The sequence below is a fragment of the Ursus americanus genome, chromosome 15, assembly GCF_024610735.1.
Source record: "Ursus americanus isolate L20-20 chromosome 15, mUrsAme1.1.p, whole genome shotgun sequence".
Lineage (NCBI taxonomy): Eukaryota > Metazoa > Chordata > Mammalia > Carnivora > Ursidae > Ursus > Ursus americanus.
The window spans coordinates 33,658,921-33,676,904 of NC_142141.1; the positions used below are offsets into that span (position 1 = coordinate 33,658,921).

Sequence of the window (17,984 nt, forward strand, 5' to 3'; positions counted from 1 at the left end):
GCCAGAAATGCTCGACACAGACAGGAGGCAATCAACAGACCAATTTAAGTGGATCAGAGGCTAGAATGGCATTTTAAGGTGTGGTTCATGGATTATCTAAAATATTTATTTAAAATGCAGATCTCCAGGCCACATCCCACATCTACTAAAAAAGCATTCTGGGCATAAGGCCCATGAATCTGTATGCAAACAAATCCCAATATTTCTGATTCATCCTAAAGTTTGAAACATTTCAATGTGAAAGTAAATGATGAAAAGAAGTCTAGGGCCAGACTCCAATGGGCCCAAAATGCCAAATTCCCACCTTGTGATGGATGAACCATTCCAAATGCTAAGCAAGTGCTAAATATTTCAAATGTAACTGTAAGAGATCAGTGGATTTACGTAGGAGTAGACTGAGAGCAAAGAGTGAGCATAGATCAGATGTGACTCACAGGAACTGGAGCAGGGTCATGAGAGCAGGAAGGAAACATGGAGGGGCGTGGAAGACCTCATAATGAAAAAAAGGACAGGGCTTGGTGATTCAATCTGGATGACAAGACAAGGGGAAGAGTCCATGTTGACACCTAGGTTTCCATTAGGACAAGGGAGTTTCCCAGGGAATATGAAACAGACTGACTAAAACCCCGGGTGTGCCAGAACGCCAGGGCAAGTCGATCAGCCAGCCCCTGGAGCAGCCCACCCACGACCCGCTCGCAGTCATTGTCTCTCAAAGCAGCACTCTCCAGTCTTGGGCTTTGGGGACAGGGAGGACTTACTTTGGCTTGTCACACTGACAAAGGGCTTGGTGGCACCTGGTGAGTGGAGCCCAGGGATGGCAGACTTCCCGCACTGCCTAGAACCCTTCTTCGCAAGAAGAATTGTCCTGCCCCAAATTCCAGCAGCAAACCCACGCAGGCGCGCTGAGTAACACTCGCTACAGCTCGCACCTGAAAAGGCATGTGTGGTGCGGAGATTTTATTGCATGATTTCATTTTGATTTGGCCCGAAGAGCAAAAAAAATAAAGTAACAGGCGAGAGAACGTGCTCTAAATCAGAGGGAAACACACGGTGAGGACGCGGGAGAATTCACGGACGAATCCGCAATCCTTGCATCTCGCCTTGTTTTCCCCAGGTGCTGTGGCCAAGAATCCTGACTTTTGTAGTTCCCGCCGAATACACGGGGACGCTGGACTACCTGTTTAATATCATCAGAAGTTTGATTATGGCAGAGGAGAGGAAGAAGAATGACGCCAAGGAGTCGACAGCACTTGTCATCTCTACAGGAGCTGGTGTGTGCAAAGCAAAACACTTCTCTTATGAGGGGCTCATTTCCAGAAAGGCTACAGGCGGTGCTTTGATTATATACCCAACCCCCACCTGAACTTCTCGAGCCCCCCCAGCAATAATGAAAATCGCTTTCTCTTTCCAGTGAAACTTCCTTCGCCCCAACAGCTACTGGCCAGACTTCTGGTGAGTGAGTTATGAATAACTAATGTGGGATAAATTTAGGCCAATACAGATCATTCAGTTCTAAATAAATGTTAATAAAAATTACACGGCAACTCCAAACCAAAAGAAACACTAAAATGGTATAATAAATGTTCTGCTACACTAATGACACTCATTAAGGTTACTGGCAAGATTAGCTTCTCGCTCTGAGATGCTTGTTAGACTTAATTTATTATTTTAAAATAAGCATAGACTGAATTTGATCCCTAAGTACCATTCAAGTAAATCGCACATCTATTATTTAGATTTCCTTCTTTCCTTTTTCCCCCCATATGTATCATTTGCTCAGGTACCGTTTCCACGTGCCCTTATTTAATTAATAAATGTATCCAAGTGCTGGTACCTTCTGTTTATTTTTGGTTGATGATTTCCATGTATTTTTTCGCCTTTATCCTCAGATGAAAATTGGGGAGGATTGTCTAAGTATTAGTTTTGCTCTAAAATAAGTAAGAAATAGACTGATGATATGTTGAAAGGTGATCTAATGTAGGAATCAAGGGCATCCGGGACAGAGATAAGAGGAAAAGGCAGGTGGGCCTTGTAAATACCCCTGCAGTTGATTAGCTTTTTATCTTCCATTTTTCAGGTAATATCGATGCTTGCCAGTTTAGGGAAATTATGTGGGGCTGGTGCAATAGGACTTTTGAAGATACTGCCTGAGATAATTCACCCAAAATTGGTAGACCTGTGGAAAACACGCTTTCCTGAGCTCCTGCAGCCTCTGGAAGGTACAAGGGAGTGGAATCAGGTCTTTATCCAAGGAAGCAAGAACATAAAGAAATGAGGCACCACTTCTCTGCCTGAGGCTCATTTGAGGCAATTAAAACAATGAACTTGATGTGCAAAGTCAAAGTAGACAGCCATGTTTTTTCCTTGATTCCTTATGTTCTAATTCTCTACCACATACTTGTACCACAGCAGGATCTGGTGGGTCATAGTCTTAGCAGAACCTTTTACTTTTGCTCTGGTCTTTCTCTTATATTTAGAGAAACTCCCTTGTGGTATTGTTCTAAAAAGTCATTACTATTTATTTTAAAAAATTAAAATATGATTTCGGTAGTTCCTGTTGAAGTTAGCAAAAAGCCCAGATTTGTATCATGGATTGAAGACTTTCCGCCTACCTGACTAGCACTTAAAGTTGGCAACATAGTAAATTTCATCTGAAACAATCATCCTCTGTAAAGCTTGAAGTGGGGCCCAGCATCCACTGGGGACCTGGCAAGGGAGAAACAGAGTCCTGACTTTATTTTCTGTTTCTATTTTCTATTTTCACTTTCTATTTCTAGGAAAGAACACCAGCATCGCGCTATGGGAAACCATGCTGCTTCAGGTAAGGGTAGCTTCTAGGCTAATTGTTGATGATGGGGTGATAAAATCAGCTAGAGTCACCCATCTTAACAAAAAAGATCCAGATTCCCAAGGGCAGTAGACAATGTTTCCTTTCCTTAGGAAAAGGACTAGAATGTTAGAAGTGATCGCTTAAGAATTACAGTCTCTACATCACCATAATTTGAACAATAATCTTTAGTGTTCAATTTGGTGAGGAGTTTAAGATAGTATTGAAGATTTCGCTTACTAATATTTTTCTCTGTGTCTTTCTTAAATCTTCTCTAATTTCCAGTTTTTTCCTCTCCTTGTAATCGCATTCTTTTTCCATTTAAATAAAGAAACATAAACTGACATCATTTCCACTTGTGTGTTTCTAAATACAAACTCTATTTCCTCCTCTTTCTGCTTCTCACTGTATTTTTTTCCTGATTTCTAAAAACCAAAGGGCCACATTACACTACTTTTCCAGAAAAAAAAAATCATCCATAAACTTTTTGGACCTTTGCAAGGTCCAGACCAGTTGCAAGTTCCCCAAAATGGTAAATTGCAAGTGGGAGCTGGACACTGGCTCTACAGAGAGGATTTTGATTTCAGGAGCCTACAGGAGGTCAAGGAGCCCATGGGAAGGGAACCTTTAACCTAGCAGGGTCTCAGTTCATAAGCCATTTACATAGAAATTAACTATGGCTTCTTAAAAATGTCAAGTTTTAGTGACCTTTCCTCATCACCTCCGTGTTCCATTACTGCCCCTTCCAGAATCAGAATCTCTAAGATGGGTTCCTGAGAACTGGCATGTCTTAAAGACTCCCAGAGGTGATTCTTACCCAGTATGAGATTTAAAAGCAACTACTCTACTTCCCTGGTCTTTAATTCTATGATCCACCTCTCCTCCTGTATTCATGCTTCTTTTATCTACCCCTCCTTCTCTCCCTCAAAATTCTTACCTTATTTTCCACTGCTGCCGTTTTAAAGTAACAGTTCTTACTAGGAAGGAAGTTTCTCTCTCCAGAGGGAAGCCTCAGGAACATTCTTTTCCCTCTTCCAATCTTGAGTGCATTTCCATTTAGCCTTCTCCCAAAACTGTTGGCATGTGCTGCCTTCTCTCAGACTTCCAAGGCTGTTGAATTTCTTCTCTTCAAAGGGCCCACTCACCAAATGAGTTCCTATTAAGAGAATACCTAGAAATCTGCATTGGCTTTTCTGAGCTTAAAGTAGGGGAAATACAGGAGAAATAATTGACTTTAGAAATTGCCTTCTCTCAGACTTCCAAGGCTGTTGAATTTCTTCTCTTCAAAGGGCCCACTCACTAAATGAGTTCCTATTAAGAGAATACCTAGAAATCTGCATGTCCTTTTCTGAGCTTAAAGTAGGGGAAATACAGGAGAAATAATTGACTTTAGAAATTGCAATGGATTTTGTCCTCCAAAAAGACAAAAACACCTTTTTATGTGTTGTCAGTGAAAGAAGGAAGTAGGTTCAGATGGCTGACTGAGGCCCTGGCTCAGAACAATTGGTGAAACCAGGAATGTTTAGCTACTAGAGGAAGTTAGCAAAATGTACTTATACATTTAATTGGTTCTTCAAGACATTTTAATTCTTTATTCCAAAAATGTCCCTTTCTTTTTCTTTTAGTATGTAACAAAACTAACATTGACAAATGACGTTTTTCCAAATCTGTTTAAAACTTGAAAAATGTTAACTTCAATTTAAGTTTCAAAATGGTTTAGTTGCTACTTTAAGCCTTTGGGCAATTTTTATTTAAGAGAAAAAAGGAAGACACTTACATGGAGTTACTTCCAACTTCTGTGTAACTTATTCTTAATGGGAATTCAGAACATAACAGCATATGGCTATTAAAATAAATAAAGAGAAGGGCGCCTGGCTGGCTCAGTTGGAGGAGAATGTGACTCTTGATCTTGGGGTTGTGAGTTCGAACCCCACCTTGGATGTAGAGATCACTAAAAAAATAGATAAATAAATAAACTTTAATAAAATAAGAGGAACAGTTCCAAAATAACCAGTTTTTTAAAATGGGAAACGGAATAATCCCCTTTTGCTATATATTTATACTTAAAAAAATAAGGTAATAAAAGAGTATCAAGAAAGCACACTAAACAGTTGTATTCATATCTGACTTCCACTTTCTGCAACAGTTGCTCAAAGAATCTTTATGGAAGATCAGTGACATAGCTTGGACCATTCAACTGAGTCGAGATTTCAAGGAGCAAATGGGCAGTTACAGCGACACCTCCCTTGAGAAGGTTGGTCTTTCAACTAAGGGACCTTACTTCCTACCTTTTGACCAAAAATGTCTGCTCAACTTCCAATTTGTCTGTACTACCACTAAAAAGAGGGAGAAATTGCTAGAAAAATGCTACCTTCTCTTCACCTCACATTTGACCAAAAATTACTCCTAGGACAGCACTTGTCTGCAAGGACAACTGAGTAGTATGGTGCCTTTGAGATAGACATGTACCTGGCTGAAATTCAGGTGTTCTGTTTTAGAGAAGGAAGAAAAATAGGGAATGAAGGCAAAGAGTAGTCCCTGACACGGCACCAGATTAATGTCAGTTTATATCCTGGTTTCCACTGGGCTAGTTTTGTGAGGCTGGCTACAAGAAGCAATCTACGCCGATTTAACAAAACTTAGAGCTAAAAGAATGCTCAACGGCCAGTTTTCTCCTTCCTCTGTCCCCAAAAGGCTTCTACCTAACTGTCTGCATTGGAGCCATTCATTCTAGATGGGGTTTGAATCTAGGCTCTGTTACTTAACTACATATGTAAGTGTAGGAAAATTGCTTAACCTCTCTGGAGCCTCAGTATATTCATCTAAAATGGAAGTTATACCCAGCTCTGAGGTTTGTAGTGATATAATGGTTCAACAAGATAAAGTATATAAAGTCCTTAGTGAAGTAAGTACCTGGTCGGAGACTTGGGCTCAATAAAAAGTAGATCAAGGTTATCATTATGGATGATTTTTTTCCTGGAAAAACATTTCCTAACTCATCAGTTCTATTATTAAGTGTCTGTTCCAACGAATTATTTATTATCAACTCTCAACTCTCCTATGCAATATTCAAACTTCCTCTCACTGATTGATTCTCTAATTTGGTAGAATACTGATTCTCCAAATTGGTCTATCAAGCCTACAGACACGCTCATCAGGAGGATTTGGTGAGCAATGCCTCGTCTTCTCACATACAAACTAGACTTATGCATTTCATGTAATACCATCCATCCAACAGCTTCCAGTTTCACAAGATGAGTCCAAGGTAATGTTGGTATGGACAGGCAGAGCAATTCAAGCAGTGAGCTGCTTAAATGGCTCTCAGCCATCATACTTAACAACAGGAAAGTAAGAGTGTGCCAATTAGCTTTAGATGCGGAGCAAACTACCCTAGTGGCTAAAAATAATAGCTACCTACTTCGTTTACAATTTTGCAGGTTGACGGTATGGGCTGAACTCAGCTGGGCAGTCATTTGATCTCAACTAGCCCCACTGGCATACTGGGGATTGGCTGGTCTGCCATGATCTCAACTAGGACAACTTGTTTCTGTTCCTTTTGGTCTCTCCTCCTCCAGCAGGCCAGCCCAGGCTTGATCTCATGGTTGTGGCAATGAATTATACAAGGTCTCTTGAGGTCTAGGCTCAGAAAAGGCATATGATTACTTCTGCCACATTCTGTGGGCCAAAGCAAATCACCAGTCCAGCCCAGATTTGAGGAGTCGCAAAAGAGATTATACTAGTAGAAGGAGCTGCAAACTCTCACAGGAAGGAGGCATGGATAGAGGTGGGATAGAAAGGTTCTGGCTGTTTTTGCAAGTGACCACATTTTTTCCCTGTTCTGCGTTCCTGATTTCTAGGATTCCTTGCTAAGTCTCAAAGGAGGAACGCACAATACACTGAATCTGACCAACGTCAGTAGAGAAGCAACAGCTCAACAGTACTGGGAGGCACTGAGGCCAACCCTTCACACAAAAGTCCCCTTCATAACATCAGGGTTTTTTCTGCAGCACGAGACTTTTCCAGACTCTCCCTTGTCCTTCCTCCAAGGTGGAGTTAAGTGGACTCTAGCAACTTTAGCCCTAATTAATATCTACTCCTGTGTGGTACAGTTTTTCTCATCACAGTTACATTATCATAGGGGCCTTTTGCCTGGAAATCCGAGAGTGCAATGGGTGCTGCCTCATCAGATTCTGACTCGGGCAGTTGTTCCTTCTGCTCCGTCATCTCACGTACCCCGCTCACCCCTAGCTGGACTGATCTGTACGATTTCTCCTGAATGTACTAATGGAACTCTATCGGTTGCTACCAGTTTTTCCTTTCCTCCTGTGCCATAGATTCCTTCTGATCCATAATGACCACTCAATCACTACAATCCTTCAAGCCCTGCAGAGTCCTCGGAATAAACCTGCAACTGGCCAGTTTTTTCTCCTGTGTGTGACAAGATGGACATTTTAAATAAGGAGATGGCAATCTGATATTATATAGCTACAAATGATTTGAGTCTTAGAAAACAAATTAGGACTTCATGACCTCATTTTTTTTAGCCATATGGCAAGTATCTTCTCTTGTGAATATTTTCCTTGTATCTTATCTCCATAAGAATATGGATCTATTTATATGTAACACACACATGCGTGTATACACACATACACATACACGTATTTACTTCCAGGCAGGTCAACACCTGGTGTTCAAACAGAAGCCACTCTTGGGCTACCCTATTCCCTCAGCCTTACTTCTAAATCTTGTACGGATTATAATGAAAGAGAAGAGGAAGTCATGTCTGTCCCGCTTGTCTTTTCTCCATCTGGACATTACAGTGGTATCCATGTTAAGGCTTATGAATCCAACATTCCCACCAACTCTAAGTGATGTGGAAGCCACAGAATGATTTCCCACATACTGTCTTGCTAGTGTTCTCTCATTGGTAGTTTTCTCTCCCCAGTTCACTCAGAGTCCCTTCCTAGAGACAAAACATGTATGTAAAAGTTCCTGTATGACATTTCTCCTTCACCTGGACACCTTTCTATAGCACTCAGGACAACTCGCCCTACTCCTGAGAGAGAGACAATAGTAGAGCTTACAAAGTATTCTTTTCAAAATTATTATGGATTAAATCTCCTAAACTATAAAATAAATTAATATATTTTGGAGGTTGAGAATATCTGATGACATCATCTTCGAATAACCTTACTTTCATTGACGTGTGTACTCTTTTTTTTTTAATGATTTTTTATTATATTATGTTAGTCACCATACTGACGTGTGTATTCTAAAAGCATTTACTGAGCATGTATTAGCTACCAGGGACTGTACACTGAAAGTAATCATAAGACGTTCTATTACGGAGAACTGAAATTCTGAGCACAAGGAAAATTGAACGTTACAGTAGGGAGTAAAAGGTGTTATAATGGCACAGCACAAGGCATGGAAGAATATAGGAGAGCACTGGTAAGGACAGAGCCTGAGGGGCTGTGGCGGGGGGAAAAAACACTTTCAGGAAGAGATCATATTGAAGTACATGTTTAGTAAGTAGTCATTAAGTCACCCAAATTTCCTTCCTTTGGATGACCGTTTTAACACTTTCTACTTTTCATTGGCATTTTTCTTTCCAATCTTTAACATACTGTTGCTTATCTTTTGTTTTCTAGAAATTCCTTTGGAAAGCCTTGGGAACCACCTTAGCATCCTGCCAAGATATAAACTTTGTAAGCTCACAGATTAAGGAATTTCTGATTGCTCCCAACCAACTGGGGGATCAGCGACAGGTGGGACCCCTTTCTCTCAATTTCCTCTTATGATGATGATAATTAATTCCATCTGGAAAGCCACTGAGAGGTCTTATGACAATGTCTTACTTACCAAGAATCCATGGATACATTCAAAATAATCCAACAGAATTTGTCAGAAAAATGATACTTCCCTGTTTAAATATCAATGCTTCATTATTTTTTTATTTTAATTCCAATATACTTACCATACAGTGTTATATTAGTTTTAAGTGTATAATGTAGTGCTCATCACGATGTGTACTCTTAAACCTCTTCGCTTATGGAACCAAAAAAGACCCCAAATAACCAATAAATCTTGAAAAAGAAAAACAAAGCTGAAAGCATCACAACTTCCAGACTTCAAGTTATATCCTAAAGCTGTAGTGATCAAGACAGTAGGGTACTGGCACAAAAATAGACACATACATCAATAGAACAAAATTGAGAACCCAGAAATGAACCCACAATTATATGGTCTATTAATCTTTGACAAAGAAGAAACAAAAGTCAAATGGAAAAAGACAATTTCTTCAACAAATGGTGTTGGGAAAACTGGACAGCAACATGAAAAAGAATAAAACTGGACCACTTTTTTACACCATACAGAAAATAAATTCAAAATGAATTAAAGCCCTAAATGTGAGACAGGAAACCATTAAAATCCTAGAAGAGAACAAAAGAAGTAACCTCTTTGACATCAGCTGTAGCAACTTCTTACTACATATGCCTCCTGAGGCAAGGGGAAAAAATGCAAAAATAAACTTTGGAACTTCATCAGAATAAAAGCCTTCTGCACAGCAAAGGGAGCAATCAACAAAATGGAAAGGCAACCTACAGAATGGGAGAAGATATTTGCAAATAACTTGTCTGATAAAGGGTTTGTATCCAAAATATATAAAGAACTTATAGAACTCAATACCCAAAACCACAAATTAATCCAGTTACAAAATGGGCAGAAGACATGAATAGACATTTTTTCCAAAGAAGACATACAGATGGCCAACCTCCCCTCTGGTAGCCTTTAGTTTGGTCTCTATAGTTAAGAGTCTATTTCTTGATTTGTCTCTCTCTTTCTCTCTCTCTTTTTTTCCCCTAGGTTCTTTTGTTCATTTGTTTCGTTTCTTAAGTTCTAAGTATGAGTGAAATGGTATGGTTTTGTCTTTGTCCACTGACTGACTTCACTTAGCATTATACTTTCTAGCTCCATCCATGTTGTTGCAAATGGCAAGATTTCATTCTTTTTTATGGCTGAGTAATATTTCATCATATATATATATGATCATAACACACACCTTCCTTAATACCCATCACCCAGTTACCACTTTCCCCCACTCCCCTCCCTTCTGTAGCCCTCAGTTTGGTTCCCAGAGTCCAGAGTCTCTCATGATTTGTCTCCCCTCTGATTTCTTCCCCTTCAGTTTTCCCTCCATTCCCCTATGGTCCTCATGTTATTCTTTATGTTCCACATATGAGTGAAACCATGTGATAATTGTCTTTCTCTGCTTGATTTATTTCACTTAGCATAATCCCTTCCTTAATTTCTCTTTCCGCTATTTCATCATTAGTGTATAAAAATGCAACAGATTTCTGTATACCAATTTTGTATCCTGTGACCTTACGGAATGTATTTATCAGTTCTACTAGTTTTTTGGTAATCTTTAGGACTTTCTATGCATAGTATCATGTCGTCTGCAAATAGTGAAAGTTTCACTTCTACCTTATCAATTTGGATGTCTTTTATTTCTTTTTCTTGTCTGATTGCTGTGGCTAGGACTTCCAGTACTATGTTGAATAAAAGTGGTAAGAGTGGACATCCCTGTCTTGTTCCTGATCTTAAGAGAAAAGTTCTCAGTTTTTCACCATTGAGTATGATATTAGCTGTGGGTTTTTCATATATGGTCTTATTATGTTGAGGTATGTTCCCTCTAAACATACCTTGTTGAGGGTTTTTATCATGAATGGATGTTGTGCTTTGTCAAATATTTTTTCTGCATCTATTAAAATGATTATATGATTTTTAAAATACAGGTTTAAAATACAGGCTTGATTGCACTACTGGGTATTTACCCCAAAGATACAGACGTAGTGAAGAGAAGGGCCATATGCACCCCAATGTTCATAGCAGCAATGTCCACAATAGCTAAATCGTGGAAGGAGCCTAGATGCCCTTCAACAGATGACTGGATTAAGAAGTTGTGGTCCATATATACAATGGACTATTACTCAGCTATCAGAAAGAACGAGTTCTCAGCATTTGCTGCAACATGGACAGCATTGGAGGAGATAATGCTAAGTGAAATAAGTCAAGCAGAGAAAGACAACTATCATATGATTTCTCTCATCTATGGAACATAAGAACTAGGATGATCAGTAGGGGAAGAAAGGGATAAAGAAAGGGGGGGTAATCAGAAGGGGGAATGAAACATGAGAGACTATGGACTATGAGAAACAAACTGAGGACTTTAGAGGGGAGGGGGGTGGGGGAAGGGGATAGACCGGTGATGGGTAGTAAGGAGGGCACGTATTGCATGGTGCACTGGGTGTTATACACAACTAATGAATCATCGAGCCTTACATCGGAAACCGGGGATGTACTGTATGGTGACTAACATAATATAATAAAAAAATCATTAAAATAAAAAAAAAAAGAAACATTCAAAAAAAATTTAAAAAAATAAAATAAAATAAAATACAGGCTTGTAAAAATATTGAAAAATGAGTTTCAATTATCCTTAATTAAAGTATTTTTAGTATATTTTGACCTTGGCTTTCTAACTTAAGGGTATGATCATAAACTTCAAAATCATCGACTTTACAAGCTGAAAGTAACCTTACATACCATTGGTTTTCAACCTAGGGAAAACATAAGTGTAACCAGGAGAGCTTTTTCAAAGCACTTTTGCCTATTCCCTACCCTGGCAAGGCTGCAGAATATTTGTGGATGTGGAGAAAGGAGAGTCTGTGTGTTTAAAAAATAAAAAATAAATTAAAAGAAAAACTCCCCAGGCTAATAAAGACCACCTAATACAAAAAAAAAAAATTGTAGTGTATTTTGTTATACTTTCTCTTCAGGAATTTTGAGATGTTTACAGGATCCTTTCTTCAATATTAAATGTTCGGAAGTCACTAGACTTACTGAAGTTGGAAACTGCTTTTTTATTATGTTATTTATTTTCTCCTTGTCAGATGTTCTGTTATCTTATTGCCCTTGGCATTATTTCTAACACCATTTCCCCCAACCTGTTTGAAACTCTCCTTCCCACACTGTCCAATGACTTGCTTCCTCATTTATTTCAGAACACTGCTCAATGTCACCCTGTTTATGAAGCCTTCTCTAGCCACCCTATTTAAATTGAGAACTCCCCCTAACCTGCAACAGCTATTCTCTTTCCTTATTTCCCTTATCTTCATAGCATGGCACCCTCGAAATACTATATATTTACATGTTTACTGAATTTATGTGTTTATTTAATATCACTTCCTGTCACTTCCGCCTGGTCGTGTGCCCCACAAGGATGGGCAGTTTGATGTGCTGTTCACTGTTGTGTCCCCAGCGCCTGGAAGAGTGTCTGACACATAACAGGTGCTCCGTAAATATTTGTTAAGTAAATGAATGGTTAAACTCAAAATTCCTATCTTTTCTGACTTTAGGGAATAACGTCTATTTTAGGATACTGTGCCGAGAGCCACTTGGATACTGTTTTAAAAGTTCTCAAAACATTCCAGGATCGGGAAAAGTTTTTCGTGAATCGATGTAAGGTAAAAAGAATAACTTTCTCTTCCAAAGCTTTTGGTCACAGTGAGGGCAAATGATACTGATTCCTTCAGTGTACATCCTTTTCCATATCATACTTGTTCCTGTCCCCAAGTCTTTGTTCCAGGTGAGAATGGCTCAAGCCCAGGCCCTGTAGAATGACCAGCTGTCTAGCAGGTCTACTCCAGTTTCTGTCCCTAGTGCTGACCTGGAAGGTCCTAAGGAGTTCTGTGTGTGCCTAGGTTTGTCCCTCTACCAGCTGCTCAGGCCTCATGGTCTGTTCCCAGGGTGTGCACTGTACTTCCCCTGAAAGAAAGGGATTTAATAAGTAAAAATTAACCCAAGCTTTCTCACAGCGACCTCTATTAAAGCCTGATAGATCCACAACACAGTCCTGAGTGTTTAAATTTGACCAAGCAAGAGTAGCAGTTTTAAACTAATTTTCATCATCCCAGTCCCATTTCTTAACCCCTGTAGCGGTCCGTAGGATTAGGAAGCAAAATGGAAATAATGAATCATGGAACATTGCATCAAAAACTGGGGATGTACTGTATGGTGACTATTATAACAAAATAAAAATTATAAAAGAAAAAAAGGAAGCAAAATGGAGGAAGGGAAACAACTTCAGTCATAATTTTCATGTCTCTCTTTCAGGGTATTTTTTCTGGGAAAAAGAGCCTGACCAAGACTGATGTCATGGTAATCTATGGAGCTGTGGCCCTTCATGCTCCCAAGGGTCAACTCCTAACCAGGCTTGATCAAGACATTGTTTCCCAAGTCCTGTTTCTTTATGGCCAGTGCTCTCAGGTAACGGCCAGCACAGGGTGCCTCGATTTCCAGGCTGGGGTTCCCAAACCTTGGAAGGGCTCACCTCTTGGGAATATTCATGCTCAAAGGATACAGGCCGAAGGCAAAATAGCATCTAGTATGTTTGGAAGATGAGAACATAAGAGAACAGAAAAATTCATTATGAAACAGGGTCAGGTAATTTGTTTCTTTCCTAAGGCCTCGGGTAGTTCATGGCCTATGAGACCTTTCTAGAGCAAGTACCCATAGCAGTCTCCCCCAAGCCTGAACTTAAAATAATTACTCCACTATTACTTTAGAGCAGCTGGTTCATTACTTCCCTGTTCTAGACTCTGAAGTGTTACTAATGGTAGTTGTTTAACCTCTTACGTGGTGTAGATAAACCACCGAAAACAGTACCTCACAAATAAGTGAAATACATGTATTTCTAAATGAATAAAAATACGTCATTAATCAACCTACTCAACCTACCCCCCGTTGTACCATTTCACACACCCCAACACACACTCTTACAAGTCACCCTGACTGTCCTGGATGCCCCCCGACATGCCAGGAATATTCCTGTCTCAGAACCCCACAACTGAGTTGGAATTCATCGGATCATTTCTGTCCCCCATAGTACTTTATTTTTTTTAAGATTTTATTTATTTATTTGACAGAGACAGCCAGCGAGAGAGGGAACACAAGGAGGGGGAGTGGGAGAGGAAGAAGCAGGCTCCCAGCGGAGGAGCCTGATGTGGGGCTCGATCCCAGAACACCGGGATCACGCCCTGAGCCAAAGGCAGACACTTAACCGCTGTGCCACCCAGGCGCCCCCCCCATAGTACTTTTTATATCTTTAGTAAAGTGCTTTAGATATATTGTCAATTTGGCCATTTTGCTGACTAGTACCAGGTTAGCCACCTAAAAATCACCTTGGGATCAAGTTTGAAATACAGCTTCCCAGAGCCATTTTTCAGGGAGATTGATTCAGTAGGTCTGGGTTGGAATCTGACATCTATATTTTTAAGAGGTTTAGAAGTGGTTCTTTTTTTTTTTTTTAAGATTTTATTTATTTATTTGACAGAGATAGAGACAGCCAGCGAGAGAGGGAACACAAGCAGGGGGAGTGGGAGAGGAAGAAGCAGGCTCATAGCGGAGGAGCCTGATGTGGGGCTCGATCCCAGAACGCCAGGATCACGCCCTGAGCCGAGGGCAGACACTTAACCGCTGTGCCACCCAGGCACCCCCTAGAAGTGATTCTTATCCATAGCCAGGTTTCAGGAGCTTTTACTGATTACATGCACACCTGCTCCCACCCTAGATCGCCGGTACCTTGATGTTTGGGATTGTACCTTATGCTCCCTTATCTCTGTTTCTGTGCTCTCCACACACTACCAGTTTGTAAATCTGTTCTTAACATTTATTCATGTGTGTATGTGATAAGAATGGAATCATAGGAAACTTGGGATATCACAGATACACGTATATGCTAGTGGTAGGGAATAGGGCAGTGATCTTCAGACTTCAGTTGCATGAGAATTACCTGGAGTCCTGTTAAAAATAGAGTTCCTAATGAATCACAGTCTTCAGGGATAGATCTCTGAATCTGTATTTTTAACAGGCTCCTCAAAAGGTGATTCTGATGTACCCAAAATTTGATAAGCAACGATGAAAACCAAAAACATAATTGAAAAAAAGATGTTTTGTGTTACATTAATTTTTAGTGAATCATTGAGAAAAATTATAATAAAAATAAAAAAGGAAAGGATATAAAGATGTTTCGGATAAGGATGACTGTACACTTTCAAGGTATAGCGAATTCTTCCGTAGCACAACACATGAGCAAGATAGTACAAGAAAAAACACAGGGATTACGGAGAAAATGGAGAAGAGGCACGTTCAAAAACCCCTTCAATGACATATAAAAAATAGGAATCTAATTTTATTTGTTTTAAATATTTTATTTATTTGAGAGAGAGAGAGAGAGATAGCAAGAGAGCGCAAGAGCAGGGGGGTGGGGGTGGAGAGGGAGAAGCAGGTTCCCCGCGGAGCAGGGAGCCCAACACAGGGCTTGATCCCAGGACCCTGGGATCATGACCTGAGCTGAAGGCAGATGCTTAACCGACTGAGCCACCCAGGCACCCCTGAAATCTAATTTTTAAAACCATCTAAGAAGTACATAAATACTACCAAAAAATATGGCACTTTTTCTTGAAAAACACCTGAATTCACTTGGGAAAGTTATGAGTGATTGTGACATGGTGATAGGAAGAAAGGTCATCTGAAATCAGACAGACAGCTAGAACGCCCGATTTGAATGGGAAGCAGCTCATACCATGGCAAACAAGCAGCTGGCGTGTTTGAGGTGTTTGTGTGAGTATTCCTACACAGGTCAGTTCAGCTAGCTCACCTTTTGCCGTCATGGACAAAACTGCATAAGCAAACACAAAACTCAGAATATACTAGAAGTATTTACTCACATATCAATTTCATTGAAACAAATTCGCATTTTTCAAGGCAAGCATCATAACAGAACTGACTGTATCTCAGTTCCAGAGTCAGCTGCCCTATGAGCTTTCATTTTACAGCTTTTCACTGCTCTTTCTGCCAAGAGCCTCTACCCTTTTTCTTACCAAAGTCTGGTAGAACCTCTTTAAATCATGAGGCTTGCAGCCCAAAGGCTTGATTTCTTAATGCTGCTTTCTGTAGATTAGACTCACCTGGGGAAAAAGTCTGCCAATGTACAAGGTCTCACTTTGAAAATGGGGGAGGACCTGGACAGCCCCCACCACTTAGCAAGACTCAGTGTCCCGCTTAGCTGTTGTTTTTAGGTTGGTGTGTGGGTCTTTTTGCTGGTTGGGGGGAAGGACCTCTAACTGCCGCTCTAGTATCTGCTTTTGCCTTTGGTTTTTCAGGTTCTGGGCATGTCTGTGATGCGCAAGGTAGGCAATATATTTGATATATTTGAATACATAGCATGCTCCCTGGAAATGCAGTAGGCATAGATGTCCTCTTGGTTTGATTCCAGAGGAAAGGATCCCAACATGTAACTAATCAAGCCAACCCTGAAGCCAGGATCCCTGAGCCTAATCTAGGACAGAACATAGAGCTATATTTGGTTCCAGGTGGTTTGGGAGTGACACTGTAACTTAGAGCAGTGTTCTTAGAACTATGCGCTGTGACCCACCCGAAGACCATGAAATCAATCTAATAGATCTAACAGGTCACAAGCAGCAGAGTTCTGTAATGAAAGAAAAGCAATATAGAAGAGTACACTGCATTTAGCAGTAAGAAGTATCATAAAACTTTCATCTCAGTTATTATATCTGTGTATTATCTATCTATCTATCTATCTATCTATCTATCTATCTATCTATCATCTATCGATAGTGCGTGTAAGCACAGAGTGGACTTATAAATTGTTTCCTATAGTTTGTGTGGTTTATGGTCCAAAAAGTTTGAAAGCCATTGCTCTCTAGAACCTCAATCTATGGGGGATGGGGGTGGAGGGGGGAGCAGAATTTGACCTTGGTTTTTACCTTCCCTGCAACTTTGACCCAAGACTGAGGTAGAAATAGCAAAAGAAGCAGAGATTCTCATTTCTGTCTGGGCACATAGTTCAACCCTAGGTCAAGAACTGGGTTAATAGAACCAGGTATGGAACCCAAGACTTTGGCTTACACTGTGTATCATTTTGCTTTAGGACATGGACCTCCAAATGAGTTTCACAAGAGCTATCACTGAGATTGGTATTGCTGTCCACGATGCTGAGGATCAGGGATTCAAGTTCTCCTACAAGGAGGTGCTGCTGGGTTACATGCTGGTAAGTGTGCAGAGAGGACATGGGCAAGGTCTTGAATAGTCTGTTACCGAGAATCCGAGCGGTCTTTTTTTAAATGGGTACAACATGCCCATAGTCCCAGGTAACAGATCTCTGCTATTATATGGACCAAGGACACCCAACAGTCCAATGGGGCTGCAGCTGCATCTGGAAACTCCCCAGACCCTTTCTAGAATATTTCACCCCTTTGTGTTGCAGGACTTCATCAGGGATGAACCCCTGGACTCCCTAGCTAGCCCTGTTCGGTGGAAAGCCTTAATCGCCATCAGATACCTCAGGTAGAGAAGTTTTCTTGCTCTCATTGAAAAAAATATTTCCTCCCCAAGATCCTTCTTCTGATCAACTGACTTCTGATCAGTGGATACTCCGGTGTACCCTCCCCCAAAATGAACACAGCTCATCGATGGTTTTTTTTTTTTTTTTCAAATAGGGTCTTTTCCCTCTTTACAAACTTACAGAACTGACTGAGAGGCCGACACTTCAATGACTGACAGCGATAAAGAGCTACTCAGAGGAGTCAGATTTATTAATACAGGAGGATTGAAGTTTCTAAGTGGAAGGAAATTTGTCTTCCTAGACCTTGGCAAATTTTAATATTCCCATCAAAAACTTATGAAAGCCCTAATCATATTTTAGTTGGTTAGCAGCAATAAACCTGCAGAAGGAAATGATTTTAACCAAATTTTTAAAATAATACTTTCTCCCTGCAGTAAAAGAAATATAAATCCATGGTCAAAACTTGGAAACTATAAAAAGTTTTTAAAAAATAATAAAAATCACCCGTTATTGTCAACATTTTGGTATACGGCCTTCAAGTCTTTGTACCTAATTCTTGATGTCAAGCACAGAGCTGAGACCGGACTCTACATACAGCTGTGTGCGCTGTTTTTTCCTCACTTCTCCTCACATATCCCCCCATTATTACCAACTCCTCACCAACATTGGTCGTTTTCCATTGTTTTAAAAGAATATTTTCACTGTGGTAAAATACCCATAAAATGT

At 40.2% G+C, this 17,984-nt stretch overlaps 1 protein-coding gene across 1 annotated transcript in view; it reads left to right on the forward strand.

Annotated features, from left to right (window-relative positions):
• Positions 1 to 17,984, forward strand: part of MROH2B (maestro heat like repeat family member 2B) — a 58,860-nt gene that overhangs the window by 18,612 nt on the left and 22,264 nt on the right. The window contains exons 14-24 of the mRNA XM_045787344.2: positions 1,115 to 1,271; positions 1,412 to 1,452; positions 2,078 to 2,219; positions 2,778 to 2,821; positions 4,974 to 5,081; positions 8,479 to 8,595; positions 12,250 to 12,357; positions 13,007 to 13,159; positions 16,057 to 16,083; positions 16,845 to 16,964; positions 17,181 to 17,260. Of these exons, the coding sequence (XP_045643300.2) occupies positions 1,115 to 1,271; positions 1,412 to 1,452; positions 2,078 to 2,219; positions 2,778 to 2,821; positions 4,974 to 5,081; positions 8,479 to 8,595; positions 12,250 to 12,357; positions 13,007 to 13,159; positions 16,057 to 16,083; positions 16,845 to 16,964; positions 17,181 to 17,260 (1,097 nt within the window). The remainder of the gene's footprint in view (positions 1 to 1,114; positions 1,272 to 1,411; positions 1,453 to 2,077; positions 2,220 to 2,777; positions 2,822 to 4,973; positions 5,082 to 8,478; positions 8,596 to 12,249; positions 12,358 to 13,006; positions 13,160 to 16,056; positions 16,084 to 16,844; positions 16,965 to 17,180; positions 17,261 to 17,984) is intronic.